This window comes from Bubalus bubalis, chromosome 4, assembly GCF_019923935.1.
Source record: "Bubalus bubalis isolate 160015118507 breed Murrah chromosome 4, NDDB_SH_1, whole genome shotgun sequence".
NCBI lineage: Eukaryota > Metazoa > Chordata > Mammalia > Artiodactyla > Bovidae > Bubalus > Bubalus bubalis.
This window is the reverse complement of record NC_059160.1, coordinates 10,433,005-10,446,927: the sequence shown is the minus strand read 5'-3', so window position 1 is coordinate 10,446,927 and position 13,923 is coordinate 10,433,005. Positions and strand designations below refer to the sequence as shown.

General features: G+C 54.0%; 1 protein-coding gene across 3 annotated transcripts; it reads left to right on the top strand.

Moving 5' to 3' along the window:
• The first annotated feature begins 261 nt into the window (after nucleotides 1-261).
• On the top strand, nucleotides 262-4,969 carry NOL12 (nucleolar protein 12). Of its 3 annotated transcripts, none has more exons than XM_044940884.2 (6): nucleotides 262-453; nucleotides 1,759-1,864; nucleotides 2,139-2,187; nucleotides 2,704-2,846; nucleotides 4,134-4,231; nucleotides 4,499-4,969. In XM_044940884.2, exons 1-6 carry the CDS (start codon nucleotides 371-373, stop codon nucleotides 4,674-4,676), a joined length of 657 nt encoding a protein of 218 aa, XP_044796819.2. In that variant the 5' UTR covers nucleotides 262-370; the 3' UTR covers nucleotides 4,677-4,969. The 3 variants fall into 3 exon arrangements, with proteins under 3 accessions (XP_044796819.2, XP_006071442.3, XP_044796820.2); XM_006071380.4 differs by having other exon boundaries at nucleotides 265-453; nucleotides 4,540-4,969; XM_044940885.2 differs by lacking the exon at nucleotides 262-453 and adding an exon at nucleotides 972-1,669.
• The last annotated feature ends 8,954 nt before the right edge of the window (nucleotides 4,970-13,923 follow it).

Here is a 13,923-nt window from a genome sequence, read left to right as displayed (position 1 = left end):
CCGCTCGCCGGGCATCTTGCTGGGAGTAAGGCGGGGCACAACACTGCAGCCAAGGCAATGCTTCTACCCAGTAGGGTGCCAAGGATGGCAAGCGGCATGGCCACTAGTGGCAGTGCCGGGCCAGAGAGACAGTTGTTCATCACCTTGTTCGGCTGCGGGGAGTGGGGAGCGTAGGGGCGGGGGCAGAGATCCCGCCTGTTATACACGAAATAGAGAGGGACGGGAGGAACGCAGGGCGGCCCCTTTAAAAGGCGGGGTCCGGCGAGCGGAACGGCAGAGCGTCGCTAAGGAGCACTTCCGGGAGGCTGTCCGTTCTACAGCCGGAAGTGTCTTTGGTGCGCGGAATCCGCGCCGCCGGAGCGTTCCTGCTATGGGCCGCAACAAGAAGAAGAAGCGAGATGGTGACGACCGGCGGCAGCGGCTCATCCTGAGCTTCGACGAGGAGAAGCGGCGGTGAGTGCCAAGGCTGAGCGGATCTCGTTCGGGCCGCCGGGCAAGGCCGAGGCCGGGAATGTCCGCACACGCTCACGCGGAGGGCCCTTCCGGTCCCGCCCTCTCGGCGTGGTGCGGAGCCCTGGCTGGTGGAAGCCGCGGCTCTGGGCCCCCCAGCCCGGAGGGATGGAATCGCCCGCCCCGCCCTCGCGTCGCTTCTCTGCTCCCCAGGCCGCCTTGTGATGCTGTGTGCGCGGCCCGAGAGCGGGCTTCACCCTCCCCAGCCCGGCGGTCTCGCTCGCAGTTGTGTTGTTCAGACTATCAGTCCTGTCGGACTCTGCGATCCCATGGACTCACAGTAGACTCAGCTGTTTTGGGTGAAAATGATTAGTGAATGAAACAAAGGCCTCCGGACCTTTGAGCCGGTCCTCTAAGTCTTAGCGTCTGGTTTAGCACCACTCAGAGTGCCACCTGGACCTATGGTAGTGGGTCAGCGAAAAGCCTGGTGTTGGGCTCCAGAACAGATAGGAATGGTGCGGCCAGACCTAGGAAGATGAGGGGGGCTGAGATAAGATGGAGCGTGGGGAAGGAAGTGCTGGGGCGTCGTCAGGAAACTCAGGGAGGCATCAACAAGACCTACAGACAAGCCGAGGGGCAGAGTCCTGGGGAAATGGGTGTTGGTCCAATGGGCAGTTTGTGGAGGTCTGGGTGAGGGTGGCCTTGAAAGCCCCAGTTGAAGCGGCCTAATTCACTGAGGAATAGAGTTTGCCAGTGAAGAAGGGACCCTCACCTGCTCTAGGTTCAAAGGCTCTCAGCCTATGTCCACCACCTGGCCCTGTTGCTGGCAACTAAGAGCCCAGGAGGGTAGTGAGTGGGGAAAGAGGCAGCATCTCTCTCTCTTTCCCTAACCTTACACTCTCTGACCCCCTTGGGCAAGTCATCTTATCTTTCTCTGCCTCAGTGTCTCCCATCTGTAAATTGGGAATGGGTACCTGATTGAGGACAGGGGAAAAGGGGGTGACAGAGGATGAGATGGTTAGATGACATCATTGACTCAATGGATCTGAGTTTGAGCAAACTCCAGGAGATAGTGAAGGACAGGTCATGCTGCATACAGTCCATGGGGTCACAAAGAGGCGTGACTGAGCAACTGAACAACAATAACCACCCAATATGCATGCTGTTAAGATTACATGAGTTAATACGTTTACATTTTTGGAATGGTGCTTAGCACATGGTGAGTGCAGTATTAGCTCCCCCCCCACCCTTTTCCTGGAGTGAGCCCTTCTTTCCTTGTGTCTTGTTTCTCTTGCCTCTTTGCTGTAGGGAGTACCTGACAGGCTTCCACAAGAGGAAGGTAGAGCGGAAGAAGGCAGCCATTGAGGAGATCAAGCAGCGGCTGAAGGAGGAGCAGAAGAAGCTCCGGGAAGAGGTGCAGAGGGAGAGGGCAGGAGAGTGTCTCTGACTCCCAGGGACTCTGCAGCCTCGCTGGCCCGAATAGGGGCACCTGCAGGGCTGAGGGGAGGGGGCGGGCAGGCCTGGGGTGCAGTTTATGCAGATAGAGATGCTGTGGTCCAGGTGTGGGGAAGGTTCAGGGTAAGATCTCTTGATCTTTCCCTCCAAGCCATGGTCTTACTCATTCTGGAGGGGAGCAGTGTCTGGGCTGAGAGGCCATACTCACCATGTTGCCTTCCCTTTGGTTCCAGCGCCACCAGGAATACTTGAAGATGCTGGCAGAGAGAGAGGAGGCTCTGGGTAAGTCCAGTCCTTGACCTGACCTGGAGAATAGCCAGTCGGTTGAGTTTATTTATCCCTTGGTGGGTGGAAGGGAAGGGGTACAAGGACTGCAGAGAAGCTGACATCCCTAGCTTTAGGGATCTTGGTGGTGCCCTAGGAGCCAGGGGTGTCCTCAGGTACCTCTAGATGTCAGTGGATCAGAGACCAGGAGGAGACCCAGACCTCTTGGCAAATGGATCCTGAGCAGAAACCCCAGTTTCTGAGGCCTGGAGGGACTGGGGGTGGCAGCAGCTCCTGGGGTCCAGGTGGGGACCAGGTGGTCTGGGGTGTCCCTGGAGCATGAAAGGAGGAGTTGGGTCATTTCCAGCACTTGTCTGCAGGCCAGGCTCTGGAGCCAGTGACTTCCTGGGTGCCACTCTATAGAGTAGAGGGGGCCGTTACATTCCAGGGCTGGAGTCAGGGGTGGGGTGTGTGCTGGAGCCTGCTTGCTTGTGTCCTGGGGCTGAGGCCTGGTCCTGCACCCACCCTGCACAGAGGAGGCTGACGAGCTAGACCGGCTGGTGACAGCAAAGACAGAGTCGGTGCAGTACGACCACCCCAACCACACAGTCACCGTGACCACCATCAGCGACCTGGACCTCTCAGGGGCACGGCTGCTCGGTCTGCCCACACCTGAGGTGGGGCTCCCTCCCAGCCTGGGGGAAGAAGGGACATAGGGTCAGCCTGGCTTATCAAGCGGGTCAGTAAGCGCTGGTCCATGTCAAGGATTCCAGTACAAGGGGCTCTTTCCTCTGGGTAACCCTCCAGGGCCTGGACCAAAGCCCTGAACCCTGGGGCTTCAGAGTCAGCTCTACCACGAGCAGCTGTGGGAGCTTGGGCAGGTTTCTCTGCCTCGCCTGCTTCTTCCTTTCACCAGTACGTTGGGGGTCACTGATGATAGCAGCTGCCTTGCCGGGTCGCTGTGAGGATAAGGGTGGTCAGTCCACTAGAAGCCCTCGAGAGCGGCTGGTTGTGCTTGCTACCCCTGCAAGACACATCTCTCTGCTCTGACCTGTGAGGTGTGAGTCATAGCAAGTTCCAACCAGCATTTAAAAAAAAAAAAAAAAAGGAAATAATATCAAAAGTATCAGAAAGCATCCCAGCAGGTGTTGTCTTATGAAACCTATGTTTCAGTTAAGGTTGTGTAGGGATTTATGCACATGTATGTGTATAGTTTGGAGAAAGAAATGACAACCCACTCCAGTATTCTTGCCTGGAAAATCACATGGATGGAGGAGCCTGGCGGGCTACACCCCGAGTCGCAGAGAGTTGAACATGACTGAGTGACTAACACACATACGCGTGTATAGTTAGTTACCAGGTAAACCACACCCCCTTGCGTGGGTTACAGTGTCTCTAAGTTCTAGAGCCACTGCTTTATTACATCCTCTCTGAGCTCACGCTCGCTTTGTGTTTGATGCTTATTCTTCTGTTCGTTACCTGTGTGTAAAAGTCGCTCAGTCGTGTCTGACTCTTTGAGACCCCATGGACTATAGCCTGCCAGGCTCCTCTGTCCATGAGATTCTCTAGGCAAGAATACTAGAGTGGGTAGCCATTCCCTTCTCCAGGGGATCTTCCCAACCCAGGAATTGAACCCAGGTCTCCCGCATTGCAGGCAGATTCTTTACCGTCTGAGCCACCAGGGAAGCCCTTTCTTCTGTGTGGTCTGATGCAAAGACCAGTCTTGTCTCTATTTTAGAATTTTTCCATTTGCGAGTGTTGGTGTGTGCCCCCTGTGGGCCGTGGCGGTGGAGGACTTCAGAACCCAGCTCTGCCCCATGTCATTCCTGCTTCAGGGCACATGTGGCCTTTCTGCACCTAGAGCCGCCTTCTGAGCCCCGAGCAGGCGTGGGAGGCAGCAGAGTGGTGACCGTTCAGGAGGCTCAGGCCTGTTGATCCGCCACTCCTGTTCTGTGCTTCTTTAGCAAGGGGCCGGGTCTGGGCCTGAGGAGGAGGTGTCATCCGTGGAGAAGCCGACCAGAGCCTTACCCAGGAAGTCCAGAGACCCTCTGCTGTCCCAGCGGTGAGCCCTGGCCTGCCCTCCCCTGTGAGCCTGCTCCTGTGGCTGGCGTTGTGACAGTCCCCTCCCGCTGGCCCGTGGTGGCTGGTGTAGGGCAGAGTGCCTGGGGTAAAGGACCTTTGTCGCTGTGAGCTGAGGAGCTGGCAGGCCCTCTGGGACAGAGCACGCTGCCTGTAGAATGGCATTTGGGGCCTGTTCTGACTTCCCTTGCATGAGCTGGGCTGTCAGGCACCCCCCAACCCACCCTTCCGCCCATATCTTATTCCCCAGGGTAAACCGAGGCCCAGGCCTCACCAGCATTCCTCCCATAGGATCTCCTCTCTCACGGCCTCACTGCATGCACACAGTCGCAAGAAGGTCAAGAAGAAACGTCTTCGCCGGGCCCAGGACACCACCAAGAAGCCCCCGAGTGCCACTCGTACCAGCAAGACACAGCGCCGCCGGCTGACAGGCAAAGCCCGGCACAGCGGGGAGTGAGCTCGGAGACCCCGGCCAGGCACCAGCCTTGTCAGCAAGGACCTGTCCTGTCTCAGCTGGGCTGTCTCATAACCCAGCCTGCACCCAGGCAGTGACTACAGCCCAAGCTTGGGAGGCCAGCACCCCTCCAGCCTGGGGTTTGGACTCCAGAAGGTGCGGACAGCTGAGAGCTGGCCTCCCCCAGGAGGAGCCTCCGGGGGCCAAGTTTGGGGCGTCTGGCCAAATGTGAACCTCCCTGGACCTTCATCAGATTTGTGAAACTAAGCACACGTGTGGTTGGTTTGTCCCTGACCCTGATGCCGCACACCAAGGGCAGGCGTGGGGACGTGGGTCACCCTCGCTGTCCAGCACTTCTCCCTATGGGTATGTGAAAGTGGTGCTAGGCCTGGGCCCCCATGGGCTGAAGCCCAGCGCCACCCCTGGCAGACGCAGAGTCTGCCTGCAGCCCTGGAACGCCGGCCCGTGGGTGAGCAGGGATGGCCTCTGCCTTTTCCTAGCTGGAAGTTGGGCTTGTCCCTCCCCTTGGCCTTGCTGGTCTCCTCAGCTGACATTGAAGGAGTGGAGATGGGGAGTCCTGGAGTATTCTCGCCCCCAAACTTGGGCAGCTTCCATAGGCTTCCAGCAGCTCCCAGACAGCCCAAGAAAAAAAGAGTGATTAGTCATTTGTAAAGAAAATCTCTCTCTCCTCACTGAAAGCGTGGCTGGCGGATGCTCTGTGAGGGCTGCCGATTCTTCACACTTCTTCCAGGTGCGGCTTCAGAGCCGATGGAAACCAGCCTTGTTGCAGCAGGTGAGTGACCTGTGTCACTCACACTCCCCGCTCTAATGACGGAGCTGGGCTGGTGGCAGGGGGTAGGTCCGCCTGCCACAGGTGGGTGTGGTGCAAGGGTAGGCAGCCGGAGCACCTGTTCTGGAGATTCAGACCCTGCTTGCGCTGACTGGTTCCTGTGGCTGTGGACCAGGGCCCAGGAATTTCGGGCGCTGCCCTGATTCAGGGAGCCGTGCCCAGCCCTGACACCAGGACTGCAGAGGGGCGAAGGGTGAGCTTTCAGCCCCTGTGAAGCTGGTGGGCTATTGAGTGTGTGTGAAGGGAATGCAGGTTCCGCCCCTGCACTCGGGCTCCTGGAGCCAAGGGGGCAGGGATCTGGGGTCTGCAGGGCAGGCCTTCCCCTTCACTCACCATGGAGGGCCTGCTGGACACAGTCCTGGCTCTGCATTGGGCAGGCTGTCTCCCATCACCATCAAAACCCACCATCTGGGGCATCCCTGGTGGCTCAGGGGTAAAGAATCCACCTGCCGGTGCTGGGGACATACGTTCGATCCCTGGTCCGGGAAGATCACACATGCCACAGAGCAACTAGGCCTGTGTGCTACAACTACTGAGCCCCTGCTCCAGAGCCTGCTTGCTGCAACTAAAAAGCCTGCGCAGCGGTGAAGACCCAGTAGAGCCAAAAAAAACCCACCCCATCTGGTGCTGGCTGTGCATATCTGAAGGCCACACCTGGCCGTGGCAACGTGAAGCTCAGGGTTTATGGCTGGGAGGCCCTGTGACCTGGCTTCTCTGGCTCCTTCCACTGATCTCCCTGCTGCCTTCCTGTTGTCCTCCCCATGTGACTTAGGGTGGGGCCACTCGCCTCACTTGGCTGCCTCCATCCATGGTAGATGGCGGGGTCTGTTACTGGGCCATCTAGATGGTTCTGGTACTTGACCCAGGGCAGTGAGTCTCCTGACGCCCTCATGAGCAGGAGCAGAGATGAGCCCGGGGTCTGCACACACGGCTGGGCTGGGGTTTGAGTCCTAGTTCTACTGCTGGCCCATTGTGTGAGCCCCCTGCTGCTGACCTCCTGGAACTGTTACCCCACATGTAAAGTGTCATAAGACACTACCTCGCAGGCCTGCCCGGAGGCTGAAGTGAGGCCACATGCATGAACCACTTCCCACGGCTCCTGACGTTTCTGGGTGCACCTTCCGTGTGCACAGCTGCTTCTCACACACCTGACCCTGCTGTCCATCCCCAGTGCCATAGGGTCTTTTCACAACTTACAATCTACATTTGTAACATTGATCTGTATTAAATTCTCATCTGTGTCTCTCCCATCTGTGCCCTTTTTTCATCCAGCAGACCAAGAAAGTTGAATCATGGTGATCTTTGTCAATCCTAAGATCAAAAGTGCTAGAGTGAGAACCCTCTGGAGAACTTTCCATGTTCTACCTGAATTCTTCCTGTTACTGTCCATCCGTCAGGCCCTGCGGTTTGGGGCCTTTAGGAGCTTAATCAGGAAAGATTAGATTTAGCTACATATAATGTGAAACAAGATTTTAAAATAACTGGCTTATATAAAGCTAGAGTTTTCAGGTTAACAGAAATGGAAGGCAGCGAGCCTGAAGCTGAGAGGGCAGGCTTTTAGCTCTTGGTTTTGTGCCGTATTAAACACAGGTTCTACCTCGTGGTCCAAGATGGCTGCCTGAGCCTCAGCCATCGTATCTGCCTCTCAGTTACAGAAAGGAAGAAGGAATGAAAGTCAGGTCCCTCCTTTTAGAAACACATGATGCTTGTGCTATTAGGCAGGCAGCAAAGGCTTTAGGGCAGGAGGAAGAAGGAACTTCTAGCTGTCAGGAAGGCTGAGGAGCGTGGCTTGTTCTGGAGAACCATGTACCCACCTAGGAATTGGGGAGTGTGTTGCTGACGGGGGAATTGGTATTGGGGTGCAAGCAGCAGATTCTCCCACAGGAGCCAGAAATGTTAAAGGGCTGTCTGGAGGGGATCCAACCATGGAACTAAAGCCATAGCAGAGGCTTATCCGTTCCTGTTACTACACTGCAGTTTCCTGATGGGTCAGGCCTGTGCTAGTAAAACAAAGCCATGGCCATAGTTACCGGGAGCCAGGCCTCAGCTCAGCAGTAGGCTCTGGTTTTGGGGTAGCCTGATTCTCCCTGGGAGCTTAGGGTGAGGAGGCCAGGTGGAGCCGCCCTGTGGGTCTGGAACTGAGGAGGAGAGGGACTGGATGTCAGGCAAGCCTTAGCTTCCTGTTCCAAAATCCTCTGGATCCTGGGACTTCCCTGGAGGTCCAGTGGCTAAGGCTCCATGACCCCAATTGAGGGGGCCCAGGTTCAATCCCTGGTCAGGGAACGAGATTCTGCACGCTGCAACCAAAACCCCGTGTAGCCAACTAAGTAAATATGAAAAAAAAAATCCCCTTGACCTGATGTTCCCTAGACTTGAGCTGTTGCCCTCCCTTTGGCTATGTGGATGGTTCTGGGGAGAGGTTCCCAATTCATCCTAGTGTGGGGTGCTCACTCCCTGCGCTCGTGAGCAGGTCCATCTCAGCAAAGTCCTGGTCTGAACAAGCATCTGCCTCCTTCAGACACTATAGAAGCCCGCCCTTTAGGTGTTCACAGGCTGCCCTCAGCCTGCCCCGCTCTCCTTGGCTCTCAGTTGCCTCCTCTGGGAAGCCTTCCCGACCCCTGGGAATCACTCATTTCTTCATCTGGGCTCCAGGTACACTTTGTGTTTCTTCCTTTTAAACACTGATCATGTTCTCACTGGGTTCCCTCTCTCCCCTGGCCAGGCCGTGAGCAGAGTGGGAAGTTTGTGTCGGTCATTTCTGTGTGTCTACCCCCGCACAGGACTGGAGCCCCTAGGTTTTCGGCCAGTTCTGGCTGGATTACACTGAACTCAGTCCCCCTCCCCACCAGTGTTCTCATATAATCCTTGAGATAATCTTTCTGAGAATGTTCTTGGCCCTAGTGCCATGCCTTCCTGTCTGCAAGTTTCTAAATCTAGTTTTTGCTCCTCACCACAATCATCTCCCTCAGGCCTTTGCTGAACCCTTCCCTGTCCAGTGAACTTTGCTCTCTCCCTTCCCTCTTAGTCACCATGACTGGCAAATAATCAGCTGAAGGAGGATAGGAAATTTATCAAGCGCCTCCAATGTGTTAGTGACATTATCAACTCACAACAGTATTGTGTCGTGGGTACTAGCTCCATTTGACAGATGAGAAGACTGAGTCTCAGATTAAGTACATCAAAAGTTACTGTTAGAACTAATAAGACATGACCCTCACATCTCATGGGAGAGACAGACACATGGAGTTCACCCTGGAGGTCAGGGTTTGATGTATAGGCCCAGGGGTGGGGCACAGAACAGTGAAGAGGTGACGTTGACATGAGTCTTGAAAGATGGCTTGGCCAGGTGGGTGGGAGAGGGGATGGGCAGGCAGGCAGAGAGCCCTTGGGGAGCAGAGGTTGGGGAGGGGTGGTCAGAAGAGAGGAGAAATCTGCAGAGGCCTGAAGGGACCAGAAACTTAAGGGTCTCAGGTGCTGAGCTAAGGATCTGGATCCTTATCCGGTGGCCAGCAGGAGTCCCTGAGTTGGGGGGGGCGGGGGTTTAGCCTGAGGAGAGTCAAAGTCAGGGATTCATTTGAGAGCAATCTCCCTGATGGCATGGTCAGGGAACACTGAGGGTGTGAGGAAGACAAGAACCAAGTATTTACTGAGCACCATTAAGGAAGTGCTTAGTAAAGTAGTATTACATGCTTCAGCTCAGTTCAGTCGCTCAGTCGTGTCCGACTCTTTGCAACCCCAGGAATTGCAGCACGCCAGGCCTCCCTGTCCATCACCAACTCCCGGAGTTTACTGAGACTCACGTCCATCGAGTCAGTGATGCCATCCAGCCATCTCATCCTCTGTCGTCCCCTTCTCCTCCTGACCCCAATCCCTCCCAGCGTCAGAGTCTTTTCCAATGAGTCAACTCTTTGCATGAGGTGGCCAAAGTACTGGAGTTTCAGCTTTCGCATCATTCCTTCCAAAGAAATCCCAGGGCTGATCTCCTTCAGAATGGACTGGTTGGATCTCCTTGCAGTCCAAGGGACTCTCAAGAGTCTTCTCCAACACCACAGTTCAAAAGCATCAATTCTTCAGCGCTCAACTTTCTTCACAGTCCAACTCTCACATCCATACATGACCACTGGAAAAACCATAGCCTTGACTAGATGGACCTTTGTTGGCAAAGTAATGTCTCTGCTTTTGAATATGCTATCTAGGTTGGTCATAACTTTTCTTCCAAGGAGTAAGCATCTTTTAATTTCATGGCTGCACTCACCATCTGCAGTGATTTTGGAGCCCCCCAAAATAAAGTCTGACACTGTTTCCACTGTTTCCCCATCTATTTCCCATGAAGTGATGGGACCAGATGCCATGATCTTTGTTTTCTGAATGTTGAGCTTTAAGCCAACTTTTTCACTCTCCTCTTTCACTTTCATCAAGAGGCTCTTTAGTTCCTCTTCACTTTCTGCCATAAGGGTGGTGTCATCTGCATATCTGAGGTTATTGATATTTCTCCCGGCAATCTTGATTCCAGCTTGTTCTTCTTCCAGCCCAGCGTTTCTTACATGCTTAGCATTGAGCAAAACAGGGTGGTCCCTGCCGTCCAGGGACTTACGTTCCTTGAACTGTATCTATGGGGATGGAGAGGAGGAGACTTGAAGAGAGATAATAACATTTATTGAGGTACTCACTGTTTACCAGTCCCTCTTTACCTGGTTTAACTCACTGAGTTCTCATGGTAACCCCACAGGGTAGGCAATTCCACTGAGCCCATTTTTCAGGTGAGGCAGATTTAGGTGACCCCCACCCCACCCTGATGTGTGCAGGACATGCCTTTAGCTGAATTCTAACTATTCACTGTCTCTCTGTCTGAGCTGGGATTTAAGCTGTAGGTGGTCTCTGGCTGGGCATATGTACATCTCCAGGGAAAGACCCAGAACATAAGTATGCCCAAGTCGTGGGTCCTTCCTCACATAGGTGATACTCTACATACATACACACTAACACTGCCAGGCTGGCTGAAGAAGGCCTGAGAAATGGAAAGTGGAGATCCAGGATCTTACCTCCAGGGGGCGCCACTCACGAGGTCGACAATGTGAAAGATACTAGGAACAACGGGAGTCATGCCCAAGATCCTGGCAGAGGGAGCCCTCCCTCAAGTCTGGGGTGACCAGGGAGGGCGTCCTGGAGGGGGTGGCATTTAAATCATCACTTCTTGTTGTTGTTTAGTCGTTAGGTTGTGTCCGACTCGTTTGAGACCCCATGGGCTGTAACCCACCAGGCTCCTCTGTCCATGAGATTTCCCAGGCAAGAATATTGGAGTGGGTTGCCATTTCTTTCCCCAGGGGATCTTCCCAACCCAGGAACTGAACCCATGTCTCCTGCATTGCCCACTCCATCCTGAGCCAGGATCACCTGTTCAGGGGATCTTTACCGCTGAGACACCAGGGAAGTCCTAAGTCATTGCTAATGGATGACAATCTGTGATTTACCATTCCAGAGACACTGCATGAAAGAGAAGTCCCGAGGATTCATTTGGTTACTCACACAGTGTTTAAAAGCAATTTGACTTAGCCATATTTTAAAAATTTGAGGTTTCATCTAAATGTTCAGATTTTCAGCTTCTCCAGTAAAAACAAGCCTGCTGGCTTTGAATCACCACTTACTTCACAGGGTAGCCTTGGGCTGGAGCCTGCCCTGATGACCCCTTCAGAGATTCGTGCCTTCCTGCCCATGCTCAGTTGGGTCACAGCCCCCTTCATCTCTATCTTGCCTGCCGAGACCACGTGATTCTCCAACAGGCTGATGAGCCAGGAGGCCTGGGATGACCATTCCTGCTTGAATAGTGAGGAAACTGAGGCTCAGAGTGATAGAGGGGATTAGAACTGTCACTTATTGTTCTGCTTCCCCAGATCTCTGAAGAGGTTATCTGGGCCCAGGGGAATGGTGTGAACAGAGGGGTGTAGGCGAGCAGGCACAGACTGTTTAGGGATCTGAAAGAGGAATGGGAGACTGGGGCGAAATGGTGACAAGAGGTGATGCTGCCTGGCTGCCACCATCATGCCCTGAGCTACCCTGCAGAACTCAGAGTATGCTTTCAGACCAGGCACTGTCATCGAGGAGCTGAGTCTGAGTTTCCCGTCTATATAATGGGGCTGTAGCTGGCCTTCCCATATCAGGGCTGAAACTACCACAGTCCCCTACAGGAAGGGGCTTCCTCAAACAGCCCCCTTCACTCCTCCCGACACACCCTTGGCTCCCCAGCCCCCTCCTCCTGCCTCCTTCAGGACCCTGACTGCTGCCCGACCCCCCACGGTTTCCCCTGCCTTAGAGAAGTACAACCAGGCAGGCTCCAGAGATACAGAGAGCCCCTCAGAACAGCCCACCAACCCTGCCCCCTGATTCTCCCCCTCACCCGCTTATTCTTTCCATTCCAGCCTCGCTGCTTCTGACCCTGCAGCCTGAAACACTCTTCCCTGGGACCTGCAGGCTCACTCTGCCTTGTCTTCTCCAGGTCTTACCTAAAAGGTCACCATCTCAGAGCGGCCTTCCACAACCACCTTATCTAAGAAGTGATGCCCTGGGTGGGAGGGAAGTTCAAGAGGGAGGAGATGTGTATATCTATGGCTGATTCATGATGTATGGCAGAAACCAATACAACACTATAAAGCAATTATCCTCCAGTTTAAAAAAAAAGGATAAAAATAAAAGTCCTTCCTCAAAAAAAGAAGCAACTCCCTCCCCACACCAGCCACTTCCAACCCCACCCCCACCCCAGCTTCATTTTTCTCCTTAGCACTACCACCAGCCAGTACACTCCATGTACTGCTTATTTATCTTGTTTGAGATCTGTTTGTCTCCACTAGAATGTAAGTGCCCTGAGAACAGGAGATTTGCTCTTTCGTGCACTGATGAGTCCTCAGCATATACAACTGACGGCGCAGGGGCTCCGTAAGTATTGAACGAATTGAAGTGTCTGTAGTGCCGCCCTGAGTTGGCTCCTGATTTTACTGCTTGATGGTGGGTAGAGGGCCATACCTGAGCTTCAAACTCAAACCAAGCACCCACCTCACCCCCAGCTCAGAGAGATCAAGTAACTGTCTCAAGGTCACACAGCCAAGAAGTGCTAAAGGCCGACTACTCCCTGTTTTGCTTACAGTAATTGGGGCTGAGCAGAAAGATCATTATCCTTGTTATGAGATGTGCTTTCCACTCACTCCATCCTGAGCCAAGATGACCTGTCCAGAGGTCCGTCTCTCCCACTAGACAGTGGGTGTGCCCTTTCAGAAGGAGCCACACTTTGTTCACATTACCATTTCCCAGGTGCCCAGCACAGGCCTGGCATGTACCAGGTACCTGTAAGTGTCTGAAAGAATTAATGACTGAAGATGCTCTGTAGTGACCAGCAGAGTCCAGACACACCAGGATTTTAGTCTTGGCTCTGCCACTTACTAGCTGGGTGACGCTGATGAGATAGTTAATTTCTCTGATCCTAGTTGCTGTGAAATGAGGACCTTGGTACTGAATCCTTCAGGTTACTACATCCTCACAGATGTAAAGATTTTGGAACAGGAGCTGGCACACAGTACAGGGTGTCAGCTTAAAAAAGAAGGCATATTTTTTAAAAAGGAGAAGCTGGGCATTTTATGAGTGAGCGCCACATCAATGGAAGTGTGCAAATGAATGTGCAAATAGTTGAAAACTCCTGGGCTTTTCATTTTGTCCTCAACAGTTACTACTTCCATTTTATAGATTAGAAAATTGAGGCACAGAGAGATTAAGTCTCTAGCCCAAGGTATGGGCTAAAGCCAGACTAGGGAACTGCGGCGGGAATGAACCGAAGGGAAAGAGATTAGAAAGATCCAGACTCGCCAGTGCCAGCCGCCCCGAAAGCCTCCTGGGAACCTTGACGCGGCTGTTCGGGCTAAACGTGCGGCGGGTCCCGCACTCGGAGATATCTGGGCTCCGCCCGCCTCCGCCCCGCCTTCTCCCCGCCCCTTGCCCTCGGGTTGTCCAATCCCTCACTCTTCATGTAAATGAAGCACCTAGGGAGAACCTATGCGAGAGCGGCAGAGGCGTGGTCTTCGCCCACCTCCCGGGCAACGTTCTGATTCATTGTTAAAATAGAGAGGCTGTGACCCTTGGCACCCCACCCCGGCACCCACTGTGTGTGGAAACCCGAGCCGAGGTTAGTACCGCGAGCGGAAAGGTGAGAAGGGAGGGGAGGCTAGTGAGGAAAGGTAGAGGAGTGAGGGACACGGGGAGGGACTGTCTGACTATCTGGATGGAGAGAGGTCCAGGGATCCATTCTCCGGGTGGGGCATGCATGTCCGCTGAAGGTTTCTCATTGTATCCACACCTAAACTGCATCTTAGAGAAGGGTTCTTAATTG